At 50.9% G+C, this 17,768-nt stretch overlaps 1 protein-coding gene across 1 annotated transcript in view; it reads left to right on the top strand.

Annotated features, from left to right (window-relative positions):
• The window catches only part of SHISAL2A (shisa like 2A), a 113,757-nt gene that overhangs the window by 24,270 nt on the left and 71,719 nt on the right, over nucleotides 1-17,768 (top strand). Inside the window, exon 2 of the mRNA XM_072127312.1 lies at nucleotides 4,651-4,790. Coding sequence (XP_071983413.1) covers nucleotides 4,651-4,790 — 140 coding nt within the window. The remainder of the gene's footprint in view (nucleotides 1-4,650; nucleotides 4,791-17,768) is intronic.

Here is a 17,768-nt window from a genome sequence, read left to right as displayed (position 1 = left end):
CTGGCAGCTCTCCAGCAGGTGGTGTGTGCAAGAAATATGGAGGGAGAGGCTGAGGTACTGGTTCTCCCTGGGGCAACCCCTGAGTGTCTGTAGTATGTGTCCCTGGGTAATGGATGGGGAGCCCGTGGTGGTAACAGCCGTATCCAGGGATCAGACGGAGTCAACGTTGTGCAAATCAACTCACAGTTATTTATTGAACCTCAAACAGCCGGCAATGGCCAAACACAATTAACATCGGATTCTGGTACTGGAGTGGTCATGGAGAGTGGTCCTCAGGAATAAAGCACCAGCCCGGTAGAAGATGCAGCTTGGTAGTAGGTGCAACCTGGTAGTAGGTGCAACCTGGTAGTAGATGCAGTCCGGTAGTAGATGCAGTCCGGTAGTAGGTGCAGTCCGGTAGTAGGTGCAGTCCGGTAGTAGGTGCAGTCCGGTAGTAGGTGCAGTCCGGTAGTAGGTGCAGTCCGGTAGTAGGTGCAGTCCGGTAGTAGGTGCAGTCCGGTAGTAGGTGCAGTCCGGTAGTAGGTGCAGGCCGGTAGTAGATGCAAGCGGGTAGTAGATGCAGGCCGGTAGTAGGTGTAGCCCGGTAGTAGGTGCAGGCTGGTAGTAGTAGGTGCAGGCCGGTAGTAGATGCAGGGTGGTAGTAGGTGCAGGTTGGTAGTAGATGCAGGCTGGTAGTAGGTGCAGGCTGGTAGTAGGTGCAGGCTGGTAGTACCCTGTTTCCCCGAAAATAAGACAGTGTCTTATATTAATTTTTGCTCCTAATGAGGTACTAGGTCTTATTTTCAGGGGATGTCTAATTTTTCCACGAACAAGAATTGACATTAACAAAAAATTCTATTTCTCGAACATCCTTATGACTCTCCAAACTCTGAATTTCCTGCTGTATTTCTTGTGACTCCATTTCTATTAGAATCATTTGCCACAATCTCTCATGTTTAGTAAAATCACTTTCCATACATGACCCTTCTTATCCCTTGTAGCTGCTGGTATCACATTTGCAGCACAACAGCCGGGATTTATTTCCATGAATTCTTCCCCATGTCACAACCTTCTGCAGCATATAAAAGATCCACTAATACTAATGTATGGCGTGAGGGGGGCTGTAGCAATGACTGATGCTAGGTCTTATTTTCAGGGGAGGCCTTATATTTCTAAGCTAGAACAAAATTGTACTAGGTCTTATTTTTGGGGGATGTCTTATTTTAGGGGAAACAGGGTATATGCAGGCTGGTAGTAGGTGCAGTCCGGTAGTAGGTGCAGTCCGGTAGTAGGTGCAGTCCGGTAGTAGGTGCAGTCCGGTAGTAGGTGCAGTCCGGTAGTAGGTGCAGTCCGGTAGTAGGTGCAGGCTGGTAGTAGTAGGTGCAGGCCGGTAGTAGGTGCAGGCTGGTAGTAGTAGGTGCAGGCCGGTAGTAGGTGCAGGTTGGTAGTAGATGCAGGCTGGTAGTAGGTGCAGGCTGGTAGTAGGTGCAGGCTGGTAGTATATGCAGGCTGGTAGTAGGTGCAGGCTGGTAGTATATGCAGGCTGGTAGTAGGTGCAGTCCGGTAGTAGGTGCAGTCCGGTAGTAGGTGCAGTCCGGTAGTAGGTGCAGTCCGGTAGTAGGTGCAGTCCGGTAGTAGGTGCAGTCCGGTAGTAGGTGCAGTCCGGTAGTAGGTGCAGTCCGGTAGTAGGTGCAGTCCGGTAGTAGGTGCAGTCCGGTAGTAGGTGCAGTCCGGTAGTAGGTGCAGTCCGGTAGTAGGTGCAACCTGGTAGTAGGTGCAGTCCGGCAGTAGGTGCAGTCCGGCAGTAGGTGAAGGCCGGCAGTAGGTGCAGTCCGGTAGTAGGTGCAACCTGGTAGTAGGTGCAGTCCGGCAGTAGGTGCAGTCCGGCAGTAGGTGAAGGCCGGCAGTAGGTGCAGTCCGGTAGTAGGTGCAGTCCGGTAGTAGGTGCAGTCCGGTAGTAGGTGCAGTCCGGTAGTAGGTGCAGTCCGGTAGTAGGTGCAGTCCGGTAGTAGGTGCAGTCCGGTAGTAGGTGCAGTCCGGTAGTAGGTGCAGTCCGGTAGTAGGTGCAGTCCGGTAGTAGGTGCAGGCGGGTAGTAGGTGCAGGTTGGTAGTAGATGCAGGCCGGTAGTAGGTGCAGGCTGGTAGTAGTAGGTGCAGGCTGGTAGTAGTAGGTGCAGGCTGGTAGTAGTAGGTGCAGGCCGGTAGTAGATGCAGGGTGGTAGTAGGTGCAGGTTGGTAGTAGATGCAGGCTGGTAGTAGGTGCAGGCTGGTAGTAGGTGCAGGCTGTTAGTATGTGCAGGCTGGTAGTAGATGCAGGCTGGTAGTAGATGCAGGCCGGTAGTAGGTGCAGGCCGCTAGTATGTGCAGGCTGGTAGTAGATGCAGGCTGGTAGTAGATGCAGGCCGGTAGTAGGTGCAGGCCGCTAGTAGGTGCAGGCGGGTAGTAGGTGCAGGTTGGTAGTAGATGCAGGCTGGTAGTATATGCAGGCCGGTAGTAGATTCAGGCCGGTAGTAGATGCAGGCCGGTAGTAGGTGTAGCCCGGTAGTAGTAGGTGCAGGCCGGTAGTAGGTGCAGCCCGGTAGTAGATGCAGGCCGGTAGTAGGTGCAGTCTGGCAGTAGGTGAAGGCTGGTAGTAGGTGCAGGCCGGTAGTAGGTGCAGGCCAGTAGTAGATGCAGGCCAGTAGTAGATGCAGGCCAGTAGTAGATGCAGGCCAGTAGTAGATGCAGGCCAGTAGTAGATGCAGGCCAGTAGTAGATGCAGTAGGTGTAGCCCGGTAGTAGTAGGTGCAGTCCGGTAGTAGGTGCAGGCCAGTAGTAGGTGCAGGCCGGTAGTAGATGCAGGCCGGTAGTAGGTGCAGGCTGGTAGTAGTAGGTGCAGTCTTGTAGTAGATGCAGGCCGGTAGTAGGTGTAGCCCGGTAGTAGTAGGTGCAGTCCGGTAGTAGGTGCAGGCCGGTAGTAGGTGCAGGCTGTTAGTAGGTGCAGGCCGGTAGTAGGTGCAGGCTGTTAGTATATGCAGGCTGTTAGTATATGCAGGCCGGTAGTAGGTGCAGCCCAGTAGTAGGTGCAGCCCGGTAGTAGGTGCAGCCCGGTAGTAGGTGCAGGCCGGTACTAGGTGCAGCCCGGTAGTAGGCGCAGGCCGGTAGTAGGCGCAGGCCGGTAGTAGGTGCAGGCCGGTAGTAGGTGCAGCACGGTAGTAGGTGCTGGGATAATGGAGATGGAGCTGTGTCCAAACTGTGGAAGCTCTGGGTTAGAGTCTCCTGACTCAGTTCCTGGGATTGGTATCTATGTGAAGGTGTGCTGTCTCTCTCTCCTCACTCTGTCCATGTGCTTCCCCTGCACCGGGGTTTTCTCCTCCCCCTGGTCAGGTGGTGGCTCCTCTCCAATCACACTCCAGCTAATAATACAGCCATATAATTGGATAATTACTTACACCAATTTAACTATTTCCTGTCCAGGCAGAGGCTACAGCTGCTATGACCTGAGATCTCCCTGCATTATCCTCAGGGTGAGTTGCGCAGGCACCGGATAGATCCTGACAGGCAGAGGGCGCTATTCACAACTACCCCCTGCCTATACATTGCATTAGTGCCTGATGAAGAGGTTTTACATGACAGATGAAGAGGATCCTTCTAAGTGGAAACTGTCAGAAAGCAGAGAAGTCCATAGTCAGTCATGTGCAGGAAATGATTGGTTACAGAAAGTTCTGCAAAGGCTCAATCAAAGCAAAGAAGAAACAATTTGATTTGCTAAACTACTGCGCCCTGTTCTGGCTTTGCTGGTACATGTAGTGCACACTCCACAAGTGTAACTATATGGCAATATTTATGTGTTAAAGGAAGGCTCCATATTGTGTATTATGAGCTACTGGTCATGTCCAAGTATTAAGCTACACGGAGAATTGGAAACTGTCAGCAGGCAGTGCAGTTGTTTCACTCTATAAAACATGTTGGGTCTAGAAATTAAAAACTAATGAGCGTCACTTTAAAAGGGAACCTGTCAGCATGTTTTTCACATATACAGCTGGTGACAGGTTCCCATAGAGCCCTAAATGCCTAAACATTGTTTCCCTCGCATCCCATAAAATCATCTTCATGTTACCTTACCTGGAATACAGCCAGATATAGCAGAAGTCGGAGGGGGCGTGTCCAGCGGATCCTCTCCACGCCTTCTCTCCATTCAGCGCTGCATGTCATGTGACTAGAGTGATGTCATCTAAGGATTTTTACCCAAAATCTATGCCATTTGTGTATCTGATCACATGAAATCCCAGCAGTCTCCATGAACTTTTTCTCCTCCCCTCCTCCATGAAGTCTGTTATGATTTCATGTGATCAGATACATATGTGGGGTACATTTAGCAAATGTTAGTGGGTACAGGACCTTAGATGACATCCCACTGGTCACATGACATGCAGTGCTGAACGGTGAGAATGAGCCATGGGACAGGGGGTGGAGCCGATGGACTTGGCCAAGCAGGACACGCCCCTCTGCTATATCTGGCTGTATGGCAACGTAAGATAACAAAGTTGATTTTATGGGGATATAAGGGGAAAATTTAGTTAATAGGGCTATGGGAACCTGTCACCAGCTTTATTAGGTTCCCTTTACTTGTATTTGTTGTAAGTGAATGTGGATGGATGTGGCACTGATTATGCGCTCTTGTCTCCGCAGCGTGGGGGCGCTGGTGGGCTTATCCATAGCAGCCGTGGTCCTGTTGGCATTTATCATCACCGTGTGTGTTCTCTGCTATCTGTTCATCAGTAACAAGCCGCACAACAAGCTGGACACCGGGCTGAGCCTACAGACAGCAGGTGAGAGCTCATCCATCCATGGAGCCATCAGTGTAGCCTTCATGGTAGAGAGGACACAGAGAGGATACAGGATACAGGGTAGAGAGGACACAGAGAGGATACAGGATACAGGGTAGAGAGGATCCAGCCTTGTTATCAGCACCAAACACAAGTGCGAAACCCACAGGTCTATGAAGGGGGAGCAGGGGCGTCCGGGAATAGTGGGCATGCTCTGTCTATGCAGACTGTGTGCTGCGCTCTGCACCTTACGAAGGGTCCGCTGTACACGTAGATATCACAGCGCATCCACAGGCACCACACGTCTGATTGTTGGTGGGGTCTCCTGTTCTCTGCCGATGAGGGTCCTGTATCCACACTGCTCCAGGCGTCCAGCATTCAGTCCAGGATCTCAATGATCAATCCATTTATAGAGTCACATCTAGAGTGTTTAGCCAAAAGCTTTTCCTTTCCATCCTCCTTACACATGTGCAGCGGGTACGGAAAGGATTCAGACTCCTTTACATTTTTTACTTATTGTTTCGTTATAGCCAATTTGTAAAATCAAAAAAAGTTTGTTTTTTTTGCTCATGAAAGGAAATCAACCACTGCAAAAACACAAAGGGGCAGATTTACTTACCCGGTCCATTCGCGATCCAGCGGCACGTTCTCTGCGCTGGATTCGGGTCCGGCCGGGATTCACTAAGGCAGTTCCTCCGCCGTCCACCAGGTGGCGCTGCTGCGCTGAAGAGCATCGGAATGCACTGGAATACACCGGGCCGGGCTGAGTGAAGGTAAGTGCAAGTTCCGCAACAGATTTTCCGTTTTTAAATGCAGCGTTTTTTCCGAATACGTCGGGTTTTAGTTTGGCCACGCCCCCGATTTCCGATGTGCCACAAACCGATCATGTGCGCCAAAATCCCAGGGCAATACAGGGAAAATCGGCGCAAATCGGAAATATTCGGGTAAAAACGTCGGGAAAACGCGAATCGGGCCCTTAGTAAATGACCCCCCAAAAAACCTTATAATTAGCAGAACAGAGCAGTCTGGGCTGCTAATTATCTGCGCACATAACTCACATACCGGTCTATATTAGACCCAATAGCACAGAGAGAGAATCATGAGGTCTAAAGAACTGCCCAAAGAGCTCAGAGACAGAATCGTGGCAAGGCGCAGATCTGGCCAAGGTTACAAAATAATTTTTTGTGGCCTATTTAATCCTTACATGGAAGAAGTTTGGGACAACTCTTCCAGAACTGGCCGTCCAGCCAAACTTAGCAATGGTGGGAGAAGAACCTTGGTGAAGGGTAAAGAAGACCCTGAGATCCCTGTGTCTGAGCTCCAGAGATGCAGGAGGGAGATGGGGTGTCACCCATCACTGCAGGAGGGAAATGGGGGGCAGCATCGGGCTATGGGTGAGGGGGCGGCATCGGGCTATGGGGGGGGGGCAGCATCGGGCTAGCAGAGGGCACATTACTGGGGGGGCAGGGGGCACATTACTAGGGGGGGCAGAGGGCACATTACTAGGGGGGGCAGAGGGCACATTACTAGGGGGGGTAGAGGGCGCATTACTGGGGGGGGCAGAGGGCGCATTACTGGGGGGGGGCAGAGGGCGCATTACTGGGGGGGGGGGGCAGAGGGCACATTATAAAATCGTCCATGATTACTCATTCCCTCCAAAATAAAATGAATGGCGCTGACATCTCCTCACTGCGGAGTATTAGCTTAATGAAGTCAATTAGGAGGAGATGTCGTTTACAGAAGGTCGTGGCGAGACGCAAGGGATTTCTGCTCATCGAACATCAAAGTCAAGATGAACCATGACAAAGAGCGACAAAGAGCAGAACTAATGACTAAAGCCCCAGAACGCGGGCGACCTATCTCAGTGCTGTCTGGGTGGGCGATACACTGGAGCCCGGTCTGGGGGTCATTCCATCTCGTGTACTTCCCCTATAAGGTCAGAGGTCATCTCATGTACATGGTGGACAGAGCACAAGCTGTTGTTAGCAGATTCCCATTGATTCTCATTAAGAAGCCTCCTGGGCCTCATCTGTCTTCACCGATAACCAATGTAAATGTAATCAGGACCTCGCAATTACCTGGTGATTACGTCCGGGGCTCAGGCTCTAGAGGTTCTGTGATAAGACCTAAAACATAGCGTAATATAATTGGGGGATTCTCCACGGCAGATCCTCCGTCCTGGCGGCAGCCACTTCCAGCTTTTCACGAATCCAGGGATCGAGCAGCTGCAGAAATAAAGCTTAAAGGGAACCCGTCAGCAGAGGGGCATTCCTCCCTGGTGACAGGTTCCTATAGACACGATACAGTAGATGGCAGTAACATTTTTACCAGACGCGTGGCTTCTTTCCCTGGCTCCCTGTCACCACCCGCAGTAAGGTCCCAGGGCTGCACTTTTTAAATGATAAGGTCCGCCTACTCATTTGCATAATTGATTCACTCTGTGCCCCGCTCTACATGATGTACCCCAACCCCCTCCCACATCCTCCCTCTGGACCCCCCCCCCCCAATGATGTCAGCTCACCCGACACGATAACCTTGTGCTTGTGCGGAGAGCTTTGTATTGCCATCATGGACAGTGAGCAGCGCATGCGCAGATTCCCTACGCAGATTTGCCAGGCTGCGAGGCAGAACGCAACTCACTACGGAGTTTGTGTACCTCCGGCGCCTCACTGCCTAGCAACCATGCACAGGAAGACAACGCATGCGCAAATGTAAAGCACTTGGTGGTCTGTGCCGGTGGCCTCCAGTGCGTGGGTCGTACTGTCCAGACCCTGAGAGTCGTTAGAACGGCCACAAGCACAAAGCCCAAACACAACACAAAACATTTCCATCTAGAACATGACAGAAAGTTTGGGATCCTTAATGTCACCCAATAGAAGAGATTAAAATAGGATCAAAACGCCAAATCGGAGAGATTCCTATCGGATATTTAGGTTAAATTCCTTGTATCCGTACGTCCTCGACAAAGTCATGGAATCAGTACCGAGTATAATCCTTCACCACATACACCCCCGATAATATGGACGAGACCTCAAGGTCTACACCCCCCGACCTCATAGACGTCCGCGGAGGGGCTACAACTGAGCCCCTAAACCCCAAATTATCTGTCGTCATGACGTCCCGACACTAAAGAAATCCCTACAAACGATATCATTACCTCACGATAACATGAAACGCGCCCTTAAGGCGAACTCCGCTCTCGCCATACTCGGAGGTTACACCATCATTACTCCACGGGGAGTTAGACTCCGGGAATGGACAAACGCGCTTCAGGTTGTTTTACCCTCTGCGGCTTCCGTAGGATACCTGGCGTCCCGGACCGCAGCTCGTCTCTCGCGTTCCATCCGTAAATTTTATTTCCTCTATTTTTGAATAACAATGTATAACAATGTTTTATGAGAAAACGGTTTTATAAACTGAATATTGAATATTGTGACTTGTCGCGTATCGAGCGGAGGCCGGTGCTGCAGCGGGATCCGGTGATCACATGACCAGAACTCGCTCCAGTATATGTATGTAAGTGAAATGAATGGAACTTTATGCCTGACGAAGGTTCGAGTCCCGAATCAACGTGAAGGAACCAATAAAAAGAACCAGTAACTTTCTGTTGATCCGATTCCCTCCAGCGCTTCCCTGCGTCCGGTCTGGAGCTCGGAGCTTTTATCCTTTATTTATGTAACTTTTTGTTCCACTATTTTCCAGATGTGATTGATCCTCCCATAAGCTGCTCTGTTACATACGGAACTATATGGCGATTTCCCACATCCATTACAATGTGCAATAGATTGGGGAAATCAGACAACCCCAGGTATTTGTATGACGTGATCGCCTTCCCCAATCACGTCACGGGGAGAGAAGATCTAATACAGATAATAATAATATATACAATATAATACAACTAATAATAATATATAATATAATACAGCTAATAATAATAATATATACAATATAATACAACTAATAATAATATATAATATAATACAGCTAATAATAATATATACAATATAATACAACTAATAATAATATATAATATAATACAGCTAATAATAATATATACAATATAATACAGCTAATAATAATATATAATATAATACAGCTAATAATAATATATACAATATAATACAACTAATAATAATAATATATAATATAATACAGCTAATAATAATAATATATACAATATAATACAACTAATAATAATATATACAATATAATACAACTAATAATAATATATAATATAATACAGCTAATAATAATTATATATAATATAATACAGCTAATAATAATAATATATACAATATAATACAACTAATAATAATATATAATATAATACAGCTAATAATAATATATAATATAATACAGCTAATAATAATTATATATACAATATAATACAGCTAATAATAATATATAATATAATATAATTCCAGACCAGGAGCCTTGGAATGAGCGCCTAATTATAGACATTTGCAGAACTATTCCCAGAAGATGCTGAACCACCAACCAATCACACGCCTGGGATTCTGCAGGAAAGTTACATGAACTTCAGTCATAACATACATAGCACATTATCGACAAAATCTACAGTAGCAAGATGAGGCCATGGGGGAGATTACAGCCTTAAAGGTTCTCTTAGGGTAAAGACTTTGAATTAAGTGACAACCCATCTAGCGGGATATTACACACATACATGTGCTACATCCCCCACCGGGGCCTAGCCTTTTCTTGGGGCCTGGAGGTCGCCGGGGCCCAGAATACAAGAGTGGCTGGCGGTTGCGGCCTAGGGCACGCTGTGGTCACGGTGCTTGGTATGGGGACCGGAGGACTGTCCTACAGCCTGGCAGCTCTCCAGCAGGTGGTGTGTGCAAGAAATATGGAGGGAGAGGCTGGTGTACTGGTTCTCCCTGGGGCAACCCCTGAGTGTCTGTAGTGTGTGTCCCTGGTAGATAGATGGGGCAGCCCTTAGAGCCTGTAGTGTGTGTCCCTGGTAGATAGATGGAGCAGCCCTTAGTGTCTGTAGTGTGTGTCCCTGGTAGATAGATGGGGCAGCCCTTAGTGTCTGTAGTGTGTGTCCCTGGTAGATAGATGGGGCAGTCCTTAGTGTGTGTAGTGTGTGTCCCTGGTAGATAGATGGGGCAGTCCTTAGTGTCTGTAGTGTGTGTCCCTGGTAGATGGATGGGGCAGCCCTTAGTGTCTGTAGTGTGTGTCCCTGGTAGATAGATGGGGCAGCCCTTAGTGTCTGTAGTGTGTGTCCCTGGTAGATAGATGGAGCAGCCCTGAGAGTCTGTAGTATGTGTCCCTGGTAGATGGATGGGGCAGCCCTTAGTGTCTGTAGTGTGTGTCCCTGGTAGATGGATGGGGCAGCCCTTAGTGTCTGTAGTGTGTGTCCCTGGTAGATGGATGGGGCAGCCCTTAGTGTCTGTAGTGTGTGTCCCTGGTAGATGGATGGGGCAGCCCTTAGTGTCTGTAGTGTGTGTCCCTGGTAGATGGATGGGGCAGCCCTTAGTGTCTGTAGTCTGTGTCCCTGGTAGATGGATGGGAGTCTGTAGTGTGTGTCCCTGGTAGATGGATGGGGCAGCCCTTAGAGTCTGTAGTGTGTGTCCCTGGTAGATGGATGGGGCAGCCCTTAGTGTCTGTAGTGTGTGTCCCTGGTAGATGGATGGGGCAGCCCTTAGAGTCTGTAGTGTGTGTCCCTGGTAGATGGATGGGGCAGCCCTTAGTGTCTGTAGTGTGTGTCCCTGGTAGATGGATGGGGCAGCCCTTAGTGTCTGTAGTGTGTGTCCCTGGTAGATGGATGGGGCAGCCCTTAGTGTCTGTAGTCTGTGTCCCTGGTAGATGGATGGGAGTCTGTAGTGTGTGTCCCTGGTAGATGGATGGGAGCCTGTAGTGTGTGTCCCTGGTAGATAGATGGGGCAGCCCTTAGTGTCTGTAGTGTGTGTCCCTGGTAGATAGATGGGGCAGCCCTTAGTGTCTGTAGTGTGTGTCCCTGGTAGATAGATGGGGCAGCCCTTAGTGTCTGTAGTGTGTGTCCCTGGTAGATGGATGGGGCAGCCCTTAGTGTCTGTAGTGTGTGTCCCTGGTAGATAGATGGGGCAGCCCTTAGTGTCTGTAGTATGTGTCCCTGGTAGATGGATGGGGCAGTCCTTAGTGTCTGTAGTGTGTGTCCCTGGTAGATAGATGGGGCAGCCCTTAGTGTCTGTAGTGTGTGTCCCTGGTAGATGGATGGGGCAGCTCTTAGTGTCTGTAGTGTGTGTCCCTGGTAGATGGATGGGAGTCTGTAGTGTGTGTCCCTGGTAGATAGATGGGGCGCCCTTAGAGTCTGTAGTATGTGTCCCTGGTAGATGGATGGGGCAGCCCTTAGTGTCTGTAGTGTGTGTCCCTGGTAGATAGATGGGGCAGCCCTTAGAGTCTGTAGTGTGTGTCCCTGGTAGATGGATGGGGCAGCCCTTAGTGTCTGTAGTGTGTGTCCCTGGTAGATAGATGGGGCAGCCCTTAGTGTCTGTAGTGTGTGTCCCTGGTAGATGGATGGGGCAGCCCTTAGTGTCTGTAGTGTGTGTCCCTGGTAGATAGATGGGGCAGCCCTTAGTGTCTGTAGTGTGTGTCCCTGGTAGATAGATGGGGCAGCCCTTAGTGTCTGTAGTGTGTGTCCCTGGTAGATAGATGGGGCAGCCCTTAGTGTCTGTAGTGTGTGTCCCTGGTAGATGGATGGGGCAGCCCTTAGTGTCTGTAGTGTTTGTCCCTGGTAGATGGATGGGGCAGCCCTTAGTGTCTGTAGTGTGTGTCCCTGGTAGATAGATGGGGCAGCCCTTAGTGTCTGTAGTGTGTGTCCCTGGTAGATAGATGGGGCAGCCCTTAGTGTCTGTAGTGTGTGTCCCTGGTAGATGGATGGGGCAGCCCTTAGTGTCTGTAGTGTGTGTCCCTGGTAGATGGATGGGGCAGCCCTTAGTGTCTGTAGTGTGTGTCCCTGGTAGATAGATGGGGCAGCCCTTAGTGTCTGTAGTCTGTGTCCCTGGTAGATAGATGGGGCAGCCCTTAGTGTCTGTAGTGTGTGTCCCTGGTAGATAGATGGGGCAGCCCTTAGTGTCTGTAGTGTGTGTCCCTGGTAGATAGATGGGGCAGTCCTTAGTGTGTGTAGTGTGTGTCCCTGGTAGATAGATGGGGCGCCCTTAGAGTCTGTAGTGTGTGTCCCTGGTAGATGGATGGGGCAGTCCTTAGTGTCTGTAGTGTGTGTCCCTGGTAGATGGATGGGGCAGCCCTTAGTGTCTGTAGTGTTTCTCCCTGGTAGATGGATGGGGCAGCCCTTAGTGTCTGTAGTGTGTGTCCCTGGTAGATGGATGGGGCGCCCTTAGAGTCTGTAGTGTGTGTCCCTGGTAGATGGATGGGGCGCCCTGAGAGTCTGTAGTGTGTGTCCCTGGTAGATGGATGGGGCAGTCCTTAGTGTCTGTAGTGTGTGTCCCTGGTAGATGGATGGGGCAGCCCTTAGTGTCTGTAGTGTTTCTCCCTGGTAGATAGATGGGGCAGCCCTTAGTGTCTGTAGTGTGTGTCCCTGGTAGATGGATGGGGCAGTCCTTAGTGTCTGTAGTGTGTGTCCCTGGTAGATGGATGGGGCAGTCCTTAGTGTCTGTAGTGTGTGTCCCTGGTAGATGGATGGGGCAGCCCTTAGTGTCTGTAGTGTTTCTCCCTGGTAGATAGATGGGGCAGCCCTTAGTGTCTGTAGTGTGTGTCCCTGGTAGATGGATGGGGCAGTCCTTAGTGTCTGTAGTGTGTGTCCCTGGTAGATGGATGGGGCAGCCCTTAGTGTCTGTAGTGTTTCTCCCTGGTAGATAGATGGGGCAGCCCTTAGTGTCTGTAGTGTGTGTCCCTGGTAGATGGATGGGAGTCTGTAGTGTGTGTCCCTGGTAGATGGATGGGGAGCCCTTAGAGTATGTAGTGTGTGTCCCTGGTAGATAGATGGGGCAGCCCTTAGTGTCTGTAGTGTGTGTCCCTGGTAGATGGATGGGGCAGTCCTTAGTGTCTGTAGTGTGTGTCCCTGGTAGATGGATGGGGCAGTCCTTAGTGTCTGTAGTGTGTGTCCCTGGTAGATGGATGGGGCAGCCCTTAGTGTCTGTAGTGTTTCTCCCTGGTAGATAGATGGGGCAGCCCTTAGTGTCTGTAGTGTGTGTCCCTGGTAGATGGATGGGGCAGTCCTTAGTGTCTGTAGTGTGTGTCCCTGGTAGATGGATGGGGCAGCCCTTAGTGTCTGTAGTATGTGTCCCTGGTAGATGGATGGGGCAGTCCTTAGAGCCTGTAGTGTGTGTCCCTGGTAGATAGATGGGGCAGTCCTTAGTGTCTGTAGTATGTGTCCCTGGTAGATGGATGGGGCAGCCCTTAGTGTCTGTAGTGTTTCTCCCTGGTAGATAGATGGGGCAGCCCTTAGTGTCTGTAGTGTGTGTCCCTGGTAGATGGATGGGGCAGTCCTTAGTGTCTGTAGTGTGTGTCCCTGGTAGATGGATGGGGCAGCCCTTAGAGTATGTAGTGTGTGTCCCTGGTAGATAGATGGGGCAGTCCTTAGAGTCTGTAGTGTGTCTCCCTGGTAGATGGATGGATATCTGGAATGAGCGCTCGCCCCTTTCTGTCCAGGGGTTTTGTTGTTCCCTGTTGGTCAGGTGACACTCACTCTCCAATCACACTGCAGTTCACATGAAGGAATATAATTGGATGATAACTTAGTTAACCCTTGCCTGCACAGGCAGTGTTTACCGCTGTTAACCCCTGTTGACCAGGTCTAATACCTTCCTGGAGAGGGCGTTGGTCCAAACTACCCCTCTGACCATGTATTGGCCGGGGTTTTGCACTATCATTCTGGAGATGTTACACACAGAGCTGAGGTGCTGTATCTAAGCTGCCATACATAGGGCTCAGGTGCTGTATCTAAGCTGCCATACATAGGGCTCAGGTGCTGTATCTAAGCTGTCATACATAGGGTTGAGCCGCTGTATCTAAGCTGCGCAGGGCTTTCCTGCGGGTTATCTTCTCTCGGTGTCCATGTTTCGCGTTTCGCTTTTCTTCCTGCTGCTGGTTCTGTTCGTGTAGATGTGATGTCTCCTGGGAGAGGGTAGAATGATCGGGATCAGACATATCGCAGCCCACATGCCCCATTGCTCTCTGCACCGGTTATATTCATCGCATCTCCCTCCATAGACGAGATAATGGGGGTCATTTACTAATGGCCCGATTCGCCTTTTCCCGACGTGTTACCCGAATATTTCCGAATTTACCTGAATTGCCTCGGGATTTTGGCGCACGCGATTGGATTGTGGCGCATCGGCACCGGCATGCGCGTAACGGAAATGGGGGCGTGGCCGAGCGAAAACCCGACGGATTCGGAAAAAGTGCCACATTTAAAAAAAAAAAAAAAAATTGTGTCGCGAAAATTTCACTCACCTTCATCCAGGATAGGCCGGTGTATTTCGAGGCATTCCAGCGGACTTCAGCGCAGCAGCGCCACCTGGTGGACGGCGGAGGAACTACCATCATAAATCAGAGAACGCGCCGCTGGATCGCGAATGGGCCGGGTAAGTAAATCTGCCCCAATAACTTCAGCTCCGGGGCACAAACTGCGGATAAAACCGGCGGTGACCCCGCCCCCTGCAATACGCGTCCATTCACACATAAATGAGGTTATCTCCCTCTATTTTATGGCGGTGTTGTGGAAATCTCGGAATGAATTAACCCCTTCCTGCTCTCACCCTGATGCTAAATAACAGAAGGGAAATCAATGATGCAGAAAACACGGATTAACGCGAATAATCCGATCACGTTCCATCTCTGCTCCGTGTCACGTGTCCCTGGTGGCTGCGCGGGTCGGGACTATGAGGTCAAGTGCTTCCCGGGAACATGAGGTCCCTTTATGTGAATCAGAGACAAGCGTTTCACCACCTGCCGATGCGTCTCGGGTCTCGGGGGCTCAGCTGTTGTGTCACTAAGACTCCACAATGATTATTATTATCTCACCACTAGAAGTCTATTATAACCATATTACATCCAACAACGGAGCCGCTACACTCATCACAGCGGGTGATAAGAATAACTGGTGACAATGAGGTCTTAAAGGGAACCTGTCAGCAGATGCCACCAGCCCCCTCCCTCTCAAAGGGGATGAAATCTCCTTTAAATCCTGTGATAACAAGCAGAGACGAGTCATATTCTTCCCATGTGGAGTTATAAACCACCTAGAAATCTGCTGCTGGTGTCATATTAAAGGTAAGAATCTCATATCTCAGACCCCATCAGGCTTGTGGTTCTGTGAGCTACAGATCCAGAGATACAGAAAGTTAAAGCTGAGAATTGGATTTTTAGCTGCTGCGCACATATCCAGCCATGTCTTTAACCCCTTACTGATGCGGGCCGTGCTAGAATGCTGCGGGTCGGGTCCCGGTACATGGACAGGGCTCGCAGGCTGAGCCCCTGCCATAGCCGGTAAGTCCTTGCTGCTTAGGTGAGAAGCTGAGACGCCCTGGCTCCTGTGCTGCTTAGGTGAGTATCTGAGACGCCCTGGCTCCTGTGCTGCTTAGGTGAGTATCTGAGACGCCCTGGCTCCTGTGCTGCTTGGGTGAGTATCTGAGACGCCCTGGCTCCTGTGCTGCTTGGGTGAGAATCTGAGACGCCCTGGCTCCTGTGCTGCTTGGGTGAGAATCTGAGACGCCCTGGCTCCTGTGCTGCTTGGGTGAGAATCTGAGACGCCCTGGCTCCTGTGCTGCTTGGGTGAGTATCTGAGACGCCCTGGCTCCTGTGCTGCTTAGGTGAGTATCTGAGACGCCCTGGCTCCTGTGCCGCTTAGGTGAGTATCAATCAGAAAAAAATTGGATCCCATATTCCTACCACAATGTTGCTGTAATGGCAGGACACAAACAAGGACAGTGAGCCCTGGCACTGAACCCCCAATCTGTCCCTACCTACTTATTGGGTCCCCCCTAAACGGAGGCCAATAACTGGGCGACGTTCCCTCCCTGTGTAAGGTGAGAACACGTAACAATACAGACAAACACAATGGGGCAAATTTACTTACTCGGTCCATTCGCGATCCAGCAGCGTGTTCTCTCATAGGGAACCAAGAGAAGAGCTGGAGACACAGCAGGACAGCAGCGACCAGCGAGGAGTCCGGGCTACACCGGACACTTATAGGGAACCAAGAGAAGAGCTGGAGACACAGCAGGACAGCAGCGACCAGCGAGGAGTCCAGGCTAAACCAGACACTTATAGGGAACCAAGAGAAGAGCTGGAGACACAGCAGGACAGCAGCGACTAGCGAGGAGTCCAGGCTAAACTGGACACTTATAGGGAACCAAGAGAAGAGCTGGAGACACAGCAGGACAGCAGCGACCAGCGAGGAGTCCAGGCTACACTGGACACTTATAGGGAACCAAGAGAAGAGCTGGAGACACAACAGGACAGCAGCGACCAGCGAGGAGTCCGAGCTAAACCGGACACTTATAGGGAACCAAGAGAAGAGCTGGAGACACAGCAGGACAGCAGCGACCAGTGAGGAGTCCAGGCTAAACCGGACACTTATAGGGAACCAAGAGAAGAGCTGGAGACACAGCAGGACAGCAGCGACCAGCGAGGAGTCCAGACTAAACCGGACACTTATAGGGAACCAAGAGAAGAGCTGGAGACACAGCAGGACAGCAGCGACCTGGAGGAGTCCGAGCTAAACCGGACACTTATAGGGAACCAAGAGAAGAGCTGGAGACACAGCAGGACAGCAGCGACCAGCGAGGAGTCCGGGCTACACCGGACACTTATAGGGAACCAAGAGAAGAGCTGGAGACACAGCAGGACAGCAGCGACCAGCGAGGAGTCCAGGCTAAACCAGACACTTATAGGGAACCAACAGAAGAGCTGGAGACACAGCAGGACAGCAGCGACCAGCGAGGAGTCCAGGCTAAACCGGACACTTATAGGGAACCAAGAGAAGAGCTGGAGACACAGCAGGACAGCAGCGACTAGCGAGGAGTCCAGGCCAAACTGGACACTTATAGGGAACCAAGAGAAGAGCTGGAGACACAGCAGGACAGCAGCGACCTGGAGGAGTCCAGGCTAAACCGGACACTTATAGGGAACCAAGAGAAGAGCTGGAGACACAGCAGGACAGCAGCGACCAGCGAGGAGTCCGGGCTACACCGGACACTTATAGGGAACCAAGAGAAGAGCTGGAGACACAGCAGGACAGCAGCGACCAGCGAGGAGTCCAGGCTAAACCAGACACTTATAGGGAACCAACAGAAGAGCTGGAGACACAGCAGGACAGCAGCGACTAGCGAGGAGTCCAGGCTAAACCGGACACTTATAGGGAACCAAGAGAAGAGCTGGAGACACAGCAGGACAGCAGCGACCAGCGAGGAGTACAGGCTAAACCGGACACTTATAGGGAACCTAGAGAAGAGCAGGAGACACAGCAGGACAGCAGCGACCAGCGAGGAGTACAGGCTACACTGGACACTTATAGGGAACCAAGAGAAGAGCTGGAGACACAGCAGGACAGCAGCGACCAGCGAGGAGTACAGGCTACACTGGACACTTATAGGGAACCAAGAGAAGAGCTGGAGACACAGCAGGACAGCAGCGACCAGCGAGGAGTCCAGACTAAACCGGACACTTATAGGGAACCAAGAGAAGAGCTGGAGACACAGCAGGACAGCAGCGACCTGGAGGAGTCCGAGCTAAACCGGACACTTATAGGGAACCAAGAGAAGAGCTGGAGACACAGCAGGACAGCAGCGACCAGCGAGGAGTCCGGGCTACACCGGACACTTATAGGGAACCAAGAGAAGAGCTGGAGACACAGCAGGACAGCAGCGACCAGCGAGGAGTCCAGGCTAAACCAGACACTTATAGGGAACCAACAGAAGAGCTGGAGACACAGCAGGACAGCAGCGACCAGCGAGGAGTCCGGGCTAAACCAGACACTTATAGGGAACCAAGAGAAGAGCTGGAGACACAGCAGGA

The sequence above is a fragment of the Engystomops pustulosus genome, chromosome 10 (assembly GCF_040894005.1).
Source record: "Engystomops pustulosus chromosome 10, aEngPut4.maternal, whole genome shotgun sequence".
NCBI lineage: Eukaryota > Metazoa > Chordata > Amphibia > Anura > Leptodactylidae > Engystomops > Engystomops pustulosus.
The sequence above is the reverse complement of the archived record's forward strand: the minus strand, read 5'-3'. Positions and strand labels throughout refer to the sequence as shown.